The 9,694-nt window shown below is 34.5% G+C and overlaps 1 protein-coding gene and 1 long non-coding RNA gene across 2 annotated transcripts; one reads left to right on the top strand and one right to left on the bottom strand.

Moving 5' to 3' along the window:
• Positions 1 to 1,695: 1,695 nt before the first annotated feature.
• Positions 1,696 to 8,261, top strand: LOC126925274 (sodium/hydrogen exchanger 9B1-like). Its single transcript, XM_050740650.1, has 7 exons — positions 1,696 to 3,373; positions 3,997 to 4,172; positions 4,427 to 4,548; positions 4,616 to 4,777; positions 6,397 to 6,543; positions 6,996 to 7,097; positions 7,659 to 8,261. Exons 1-7 carry the CDS (start codon positions 2,778 to 2,780, stop codon positions 7,920 to 7,922), a joined length of 1,569 nt encoding a protein of 522 aa, XP_050596607.1. The 5' UTR covers positions 1,696 to 2,777; the 3' UTR covers positions 7,923 to 8,261.
• LOC126925288 (uncharacterized) lies at positions 3,280 to 9,624 on the bottom strand. Its single transcript, XR_007713864.1, has 2 exons — positions 9,260 to 9,624; positions 3,280 to 3,386 (listed from the first exon to the last, which is right to left on the bottom strand). It is a non-coding gene; the product is annotated as an uncharacterized LOC126925288 (long non-coding RNA).
• Between the last annotated feature and the right edge of the window lie 70 nt (positions 9,625 to 9,694).

Raw genomic sequence — 9,694 nt, 5'->3', positions numbered from 1 at the left:
ACGGTGAATCGAGTGGCGCGGCGCATTGCGACAGTTTGTCGAGAACTAGCTAGCAGATATACGTGTATATGTAAATCGTCCAGGAATAACGTACACAAATCTCTCTTTCCTTTCTGTTGCATTTATCATCGGTCTATATATTTAATACCTATCCTAACATTGTTGCTAATCTTGCATGGGATTGTAGACTATAGAAGATGATTTTAACAAAAGTGTTCTCAGAAGAAAGATAGGCTTATACGACGGCCAATATCGGCAAATATAGATGAAAGAAATGAAAATTGATCTTTCTACATATAAATAAAAACTTTTACAGTCCTAAGCATCCATATAATATAAACAGATATGTAAATAAGGAAAATAAAAAATATTTCCATTTTTCCATTGCTCAAATTTACTTAACTTTTTCCAAATGCCCTAACACCTATGATAAGGAATATACATAGCATTGATATACATAGAACTGTGTGCACACGTGCGTTTCAAGAGTTGACGATTCAGCAGATATTAGTAGTATTGTAGGAACAAATATGGAAGCCAAGAAGCTCGGAATTCTTGGCCGTCGATAATCATCGATCGTTAAGTGTTATCGATCGTTGATAGATGGAATGTTTGCCGCGTTTGGTTAAATTTTCATGCGAGTCGAACTGATGGAAGATCGAAAGAAGGGATAAAGCATGGAAAGGGTGAGAGACGAGGTGTGCCGTGCTGGTGCCATGCCGATGTCGGCGAAATCGCATCCGGGGTTAAAGGTGTTGGTGGTAGGCGCTGCTCGCGGTAACTCGATGGCAAACGCGCGTCGGTGTACGGAAAAGGATCAATGAGCAGGTTCAATAACCTGAAATCCACTTGACGTCCGACTACCTATTGGTACGAACGACTGCGTCGTTTCAACAACCAAAATAGATATTCATTTTCCAAGAGTGCTATTTTCCCAGCCAGACACAAATCCAATACCGGTGATTTAAGTGGTTAGCTCGGGTCAAAGACCTGGGGGAAAATATATGCTCGAATGACTCGCGACTTTTCGCCGAAATCGTATTAAAAATTATCCAAACGATAATTAAAGCCGCTTTGATACGTATAACTGCGGACGAAAGACAGGGAAAGGAAGTAGTAGAAGCGAGGAAATGGGGGGTTCGTTCCGTTCGTTGTACCGCATTGTAGCTGGAAACTATACGTATAGCTAGATCATAAAATCATCGGGGAGCTAAAGTTTATACATTTCGAGTGTTGAAATATAAATGGTGGCTCATGAAAGTATTTGAACATCTAATAAAGAATTTTTATGAATATATTGTGTACATTATATGAAACGTCATTGGCGCTTTAATAAGAATCGACTAACGTGACTATATTGGTAAAATTTAAAAAACAATGTGAAAAAATGTATGTATGTACAAATTGCAAGATACATATTTCATATTTATAGAGGGCTTCTATAAACGTTCTACATGAATACTTTCGCGAGCAACTGTAATTAATTGAATACATTTTTGGATAAATAAAATTACCCTTACTTAAGTTATTCTTTCAGAGCTATGCGATGTCAACGAAGAGCTGTTTCTTGCAGCTTCTTTAAAAAATATGCGTTATAATCTGTAACAATTACAAATTAATCTTTATTAACGAAACAATAAGGAGATAGTTTCAACATTTAAAAATTGTATTTACTAAAAGATTACTAGGAATTTTATTACTACGAATTATAGTTATTACGAATTTATAGCATGTTTGTTAGTTTAGTTTTGATGGATATTGTGTTTGCTTTTGTCGTAGCGAGTGATGAGGAAAGTTTCAGTGTCCACACGCGATAAGTTAAAATGATAAATAATTTGACACACAGTTACGTACATCACTGAATGTGTCTGCTGTACGAGCTTTTAAGGAAAAATTTCAGACGTGACGATTGCACAGTTGGCGGTATATTTTGGAAGGCAAAGGGAAAAAAAGGAAGATGGAACTTGTGTCGCAACTCAGGCGCGAACTCAGGTTGAGGTAAGTGGGACAAAAGGAAAGAGGAGGGAGGCCAAGTGGGACCGACCAACAGAAGCCGAGGAAGATTTTGCAAGAAAAGCCAAGAGAACGCGTCCTTCTTGTCGAACTAAACCGACGAAAAAAGGAAGCGCTGATGCAACTACCATTTTCCGTGAAAACCGATCGAATTTCATTGCGAGTCGACTTTTTGATCGGCAGACTTTTCCTGCACAATAGTTTACTAACTACAAATATTAGTGAATTTACAAATAACATATTAAAGGTTATAAACTATTTTTTATCATTCTACAACAAGAGACCATTTTCCGGTAATTTGGGTAAACCAATAAAAACCAGCATACAATCGATCAAAATCAAATCACTTTTTTTCTAACAAATCAGAGATAGCGCTGTATCCGAATATTAATTTAAGTAAACTGTATTGATACTAATAATAATCTGTAGTTTGTGAAATATCATGAATAACATTAGTTCAATCTTGTGAGGCATACAATCTGAACGAATCTTATAATAGAAAACACAAATCGACTATGGTTATCGACACTCGATGCAAGCATGTATCGATCAGTACCGTTCAAAGCGGAAGAAAACAATCGAAGAAAACCTTAACCTCGATGTCACAGTGTCACGATTACTATACGTGGAAAGAATAATCAGTTCCTATGTTAATCGACTGAATCAGGATTCGATCGATCGAAGCTAGAAAGATTACGATAATATCAGTAAATTAAAGGACTAAAATTTGAAGCAAATAGAAGCAAAAAGCAAGATTGTAAAAAATGGATAATGAGCTACAAAACGAATATGAGAATATCACGTTTTGTCATCGAATAACCATATTTCCTCCTCTAATACGCAACGCAATCGTAATAAAACCTATTTCACAGTGTTTCGGATACAAATTTATCACCTGGGCAAAATTATTCCATTTAATGACTATCGTATTTATAATGTGTATGGGTTGGGCGGTTTTATATTTTATACTGGGCGACACGATGTTACCGACAAACGACGGTTTTGGTTTATACATCCTCGCGTTATTCTCAGCTTGGCTCGGCTGGTGCTTGTCATCAATTCCTTACTTAAGGATTCCACCGGTGTTCGGCATGCTAGTCGCCGGTATAATAGTTCGGAATTCTGGACTTTACAATATTCACGAGGAACTCGGTGCAGTGACAACCTCTAAGATCAGAACATTTTGCCTAACCTTTATCATGATACGCGCTGGACTTCAGCTGTCAACTACCAGTCTGGGAAAACATACTATTTTCATAATGATGCTGGCCATCGTTCCTTCCTCGATCGAAGTTCTCGTTCTCTCGATATGCTGCAGATACATTCTGTCGTATCACTGGGACTGGTCCTTTATGGCTGGGTGAGTGAGCAGTCTAAAACAAGACAATATCTTTTTGTTTTTTGGCAGATACCTGGCAAAGCCATGTTTTACAAAATACGATATATTTATACATCGTTAATTTTCATATCCTATTTCTATTAAACAGAAAATAAACAATTAACGGTGTGTGCTTTGTTATATGTATAATAAAGACTCGCACATATAGCATCAATTTTCTGATGCTTATATTCAAAAGCGCAAGAGTTTATTAATACATACAAATATTGATGAACGCGATCGATGTCAGTGTCAATGTATAGTGATGTGCACATAATAAGAATCGTATATGCATGTCACAACAGAGTAATTAAATAAAATCTTGTCCCAAACTAAATTAGTTCACTATGAATTTATAGCATGCTCGGATATGCAAAATGATTTTGAGTTGTTTTTTTTTATTGGTTTACACAAATTACTGGAAAGTGGAACTGCATTCTCATTGCAAAAAATCCCTCTTAATTGAAATACAATATTACAAAGTACGTTATATTTTACCAAATACGGTTCTGCTAGGAATATGCCCTTTTTTCCCTTTCGCGCTCGTTTACTTTTAAATTACTGACTATTTTTCGTTTTTATTATCAACTTATATTGGTGCAAAGAACAATACTCGGCTGTATGTCGCCAGTGTTAATCATGAACTCTATCCTGGCTTTGGCTGAACATGGTTATGGCGAAGACCATGGGCTCGCTACGATTCTTTCCACTGCTGCCTGTATCGACGTTGTGCATGTTATCTCCCTGTTCACGATTTGCTACTCATTCGTCTTCGCCAACGGTATGATCGTATAATTTAAGAATTATCTTTGTAACATTCGAAGAAATGTTAGACTATAAAGGATCCATATATTTAAATATGTATGATAATAACAATCATTAATTCGATATACGCAATGAAATTCTCTTCTTCTTTACGTACATATATTTTTCGCGTCTTTTGATCACCATTTTCATTAATTTTAACATTCACATCTGTTATGAAGGTGAATTTTCGTCTACAATAAATGATCGATAATTATAATTGTTTTTCAGACGAGGATAGAAGCAAATGGTGGTATTACATATTATCTATCGGTATTCGTGATTCGATATTGGGCATTATGGCAGGAACATTTCTAGGTATCTGCTTCGTATTTATCCCTCATCGTAGCCACGTGAGTATCCTTTCTTTCACTTTCCTTGCCCTCTCCCTGTTTCCTCTATCGGTGTTCAACGAATTAGAAAAACTCCAACTGGTATCGAATAATCTGCTTGGTGCTTGGCTCTTTGATGTGCACAACAGCAACTGCTAAAATGACCATCTCTGGTGGAGGATACCTCGCCAGTTTAGTCATGTCGTTCGTCAGCATGGTTGGTTGGAGAATTTTGACCGTTTCTTTCGACGTAAGTGTTCCGTTTTCTTTTCATTGCGCTCGTCTCCTCATAGCTCATAAGTATTTAGTTTCTTTGATAAACATGCACGAACCAAAAATTGCAGTTATTCTCGAAATTTTTGTGAGAAATGTCATTAACAAAAAAGTAATTTTCGTTTAAACAGAAGACAGTGATCACTAAATCCTCAACCAAACTCCTCAAAAAGCTAAATGATTAAAAAAAGACGATTTTTAAACATTCTGGTTGCAAATAAACGTGATAAAGGATCAAAATGTTTTTTGTTACTGATAACCATCATCGATGACAAAACTTTTTTCTTGTTACGTCCTGCGATCCAACCACATGTTCTCGTCCATCTTTCGCATAAGATGATCGGCAGCTGTGTAAACATACTTGCTCGGACCCGCAATAATCCCAAGGAACCGTTAATTGCCGTCATACAATTTCGCATTTTTTTCTTTACTGTAGAGACTCTTAACTGCAACAGTACGTTCTTCAAGTCGAAACGTTCCGTGGGACTATTGCTCATTACGGTAAAACGTGGGATAAGCGAGTTTTCTCATGTACGATGTTCGAAGGCCGTTTCTACCGTGAGCGACGTTGGTGGGGGGCGGTCAGCACCCATCACTAATTTTCCTTCTACACATCACTGTCAAAGAAAATCACTTGCTATTAACTCTTCGATCAGAAGACACATCGCTGAAAACACTTCGACGTTTCTCGCACGCACCACTCGCAGACACTTATATTCTTCAAAAGTTGTTGGAAATAAAAGTTATATTTAAACTGTTAACTCAGCGTTACTATCATTCAAACCAGCCCTATTATCTTAACTAAAATAGGGGATCGACTGATTTGTGTCGTCGATTATCACATCAAGAGGACAATTTACGACTCTCTTTGACGCGTTATACTGTGAACGGAGATGCTCCCCGCGAAACGGTCGAACATTTCTGGTTACCAATAACCATTATCGGTGACGAAATTTTTTTTTCGTTACTTTCGGCCATCGTTAATTTTGATTTTAACATTACTTTAATAATGATCAATACTATCTATACTTAGACGAAAGTCACCTCTATTCGTTTGTTATACAAGGGGGAAACATTTAAATCGCAACATCTAAATATATTTTATTAATAGTCGTGTGGAAAAACTCTAAAGGTCAAAGTGAAATTTCTTTTGGATATATTTATATAGATTAATAGATCTATCTCGACACTCTCTATAAGAAGGTATTAACCTGTAGTAGTTATTGGTAACAAAAGACAATGTACTGTCATCAGTAATGGTTAGCAGTAACAAAGAAAAACTCCGTCGTGAAAAATGTTTATCAATAAACAAAAAAGAATTCTGAATAATGGTTATCGACGACAACAACAACACTTCTCTCGTACATAATGATTATAGGCAAACAAAAAAGAAATTCTCTTATCTATAATGAGTTATCAGTAACCAAAGAAAACATCTTGATGATCTATAACAATTATTCGTAATCAAAATCAGTTAAACTAATCTACTAATTTTTATACTGTAACTTTTAATCATATTGGTTATAAATAAAAATTAGTAAATGTGGACGTAGATTTTGTGACTGATCGTATGAAAACACGTTCGTATGAATTTAGACGACGTCCTTTCGACGAGTGACGCATACACTTTGGCAGCTGGTTCAACCGATTTTGGTCGGAGTCATTGGTGCTGACATTGAATTCGTGAATTGGTCTGTATCCAGATTCGGACTCTATATATCGTGTATTCTAATCGGATTGATGGTAAATTTTTAATTAAATATGTTAAAACTTTATTTTCTTGAAAATGAGACCTTGAATGCAAAAATTTTATTCCACGTTTTTTACACATCTTTGCGTGTTCATAAAATAATCAATTACCTGTCGATTGTTTACTGATACCTAATAGTCGATAGCTGGCCAAATTCACATACGCCAAACGAATTTTCAAAGTCGGTTTTCTCAAAAACAAAACCTCTAATGGAAACAATTTATCTGATATTTTCGATTTGTTGTTTTCATATAGAATCACTCCCCTTCTCTGTTATATCGTCAATACTGAAAAATATCTTGTATACATACATGAAAGTTTTCTACGATAAATATTGAAATATTTTCAAGAATCACTGTATATGTATCATCAAAAATTGCAAATTAATTTCAACTCGTTTCTTTCTTGTTATATACGCCTCCTTCGTTATACACAACGAACACAGGGAAGAAGTGCCGCCACTTATTTGGCGACCTGGCGTACTCCATTGACGTGGAAAGAACGATTGTTCGTAGTGGTTTGTTGGCTACCGAAGGGTACCATACAGGTATGCCATGAAGAACACAGGTATTTATCATATAGTAAGAGAAAATTATACAACCCTGGCTATGCTAGTTCTTTCGCTATAACTTTGGTTAGAGCCGTTAAAACAGTTTCTGTTTATATGTCTATAATATTTAGTTTATATATTTCGTAATATCATTATTATTGGCTAGCAGCGATTATAGCGTAGAAAAAAGCTACTTACTCTCTTGTTACTAGAATTGACTTTGACAACATATTTCAAGGTCATCGAAATTGATGAGGTGTATCCTATTTTATACACTTAAACATATCAGATATTTTTTAGATTAGCCAAATAACATTGAATTAACAAACAATCAGTGAATTAAACTAATAATCGAATTAATAAACCAATGATCGATTTTCCAAACAATAAGAGACAACGATTCAATAGTTAAAAGCAAGTAGCCTTACGAAATAAAAAAGTATTATATATATATACATATACATATAGAATCTCCTTGACTTCGCTTATACTTCGAGGTTAGGTGTATGTAATCTCGATTGCGCGAAAGCGAGATTTATCGATTCCTTGAATTTTAAGGCAGCTTTGGGACCGATGGCGTACGAACACTTGCGGAACGGAGAGGAATCTGAGGAACTCCAAATGGCTATGGACATCGTAAAAGTATCCGTGGTTACCATTTTGTTTCTATCGCCGATCGGAGCCAGTTTGATTAGCTATACGGGGCCAATTCTCCTTGTTCAAACTACCGCCGAACAACGTCAAAGAGATCGCGAGTTGAGCTATTTGCGAATCCTCTCCTTTCTACCCATGTCAGAACAGATCCATCAACAGAACCCCTGATGCTCTGAAGTCCTCATCTTCTGCATACTAGAACCGATCGATCGCTCTCGCTTAGACGTTCTCAAGCTCGACGACTAACCGATCGACTAACCGAGTGCTCTTGATATCATCTTCGTGGGAAATCATCGGCGCTTACCGCAGACAACGAGTTTACCCAGTTTATTGAGTTTACCACGTGCTACAGTTTTCACAGGCAAACGCATCACCTCCATTTGATGTTATCCTTTTTACCATCTTCTGCCTAGTACTTGTATAGGAGGATGGTCTGCTGTAAATTTGTTATTCTTTTCATTATTATTCAACCGATTTTAGTAAAATAAACATTTTACTTTATCAAATTTTATAGTTGTATTGTTATAAATTGGAGGTTATAAATTCTTAATAATTATAAATTCTTTCTTTAAGAAAGCTAAGGAGTAGAAAGACGCTGAGGAATTGATGCTCTTTTTCGAAATTTTTCTACTCGATTTTTCTATCACTCGAACTCATGTGTTCTTAATTATTTCTGCTATTTTGGTTTGATTTATTTAAGCTTCTTCCGAGTATATTTTATGGAACAATTTACAATAAATAATTTCATTATATAATATACAATCGTTTGTCAAGAGATTGTTGTTACATTTGCAACGGTATTTTGCTGATTTTTCTGTAATCAATACAAAGATATCAATTTATTTTTAGTATTTAAATAAACTTTCAAATAATTTCTGATTTAAAAAAGTAACATATTGCAGATAATTGTATTTAATTGAATGCAAATCATTAAATAACAATGATGGAACAGCTACTCAATAATCAATTAAAATAAATTGTTAGTATTTAGAATTAAATCAAAATTACCTTCAAACACTATAAAAATACATAATAATGATATCCAATACTTCAACTATAATCGTAAATTGTCAGTTAGTTAATAAATTAATCAATAGTTGGGCTACTATCTTATAATGTTATAATATAAAACATGTAATAATAATGATCAGTAATACTTTAACAAATTTCAAATTCTTAGCTAACTAATTAATAATACATATAATACTATCATACAACTACCTAAATACTTAAATTATTAAAAGTATAATTGTTAGTAAAATTAATTTAAAACTACTATTTTATTATGTTAAAGTACGTAGAAATAATATCAAATACATATTCTGAAAGATTTCAAATAAAAAATAATAGGTAATTAAGATATAAATTTACTATCTTATAACTATCCGAATAAAGAACATACAACATAGAAGTAATAATTAGTGAGATTAAACATTTTCAATAAATATTTATTGCGAAATATTAAGTACACGAAACTGCATTAATTAAAATTCATTTGAAAATACCTTAATTTTCACAAAGCCATCAAAAATACACCCACTATCAGCGAAGATTCGCGGTAGACTGAGTAAACTAATCCTTCGGTCCCCTGACACTTCCGTTGCACCATTAAGATTCCCTTCTCAACCACGAATTATTCTTTTAATATTCCTGGCTCCTAATTTTCCTAATTCTGCGCATAGTTTGCTCACGTGACTACTACAAGTACCATTTAATTAAATATACAGAATGCTATATACTAGATATACTAGATCAGCAAGTTACGATTCTGATATTATTCAACACAGAAAACCTAACCTAAACTATTATGTGCAATTCATTCTTCGTATTTAAACGATAAGTTGATCGTTGATGTTTATGGAAATACGCTTTTTTTGAGTATAACTAAATAAATGAAACTTAAATTACTTACTTAAATTACTTAAATTATTTCAACTACA

Source organism: Bombus affinis, chromosome 16, assembly GCF_024516045.1.
Source record: "Bombus affinis isolate iyBomAffi1 chromosome 16, iyBomAffi1.2, whole genome shotgun sequence".
Lineage (NCBI taxonomy): Eukaryota > Metazoa > Arthropoda > Insecta > Hymenoptera > Apidae > Bombus > Bombus affinis.
The sequence above is the reverse complement of the archived record's forward strand: the minus strand, read 5'-3'. Positions and strand labels throughout refer to the sequence as shown.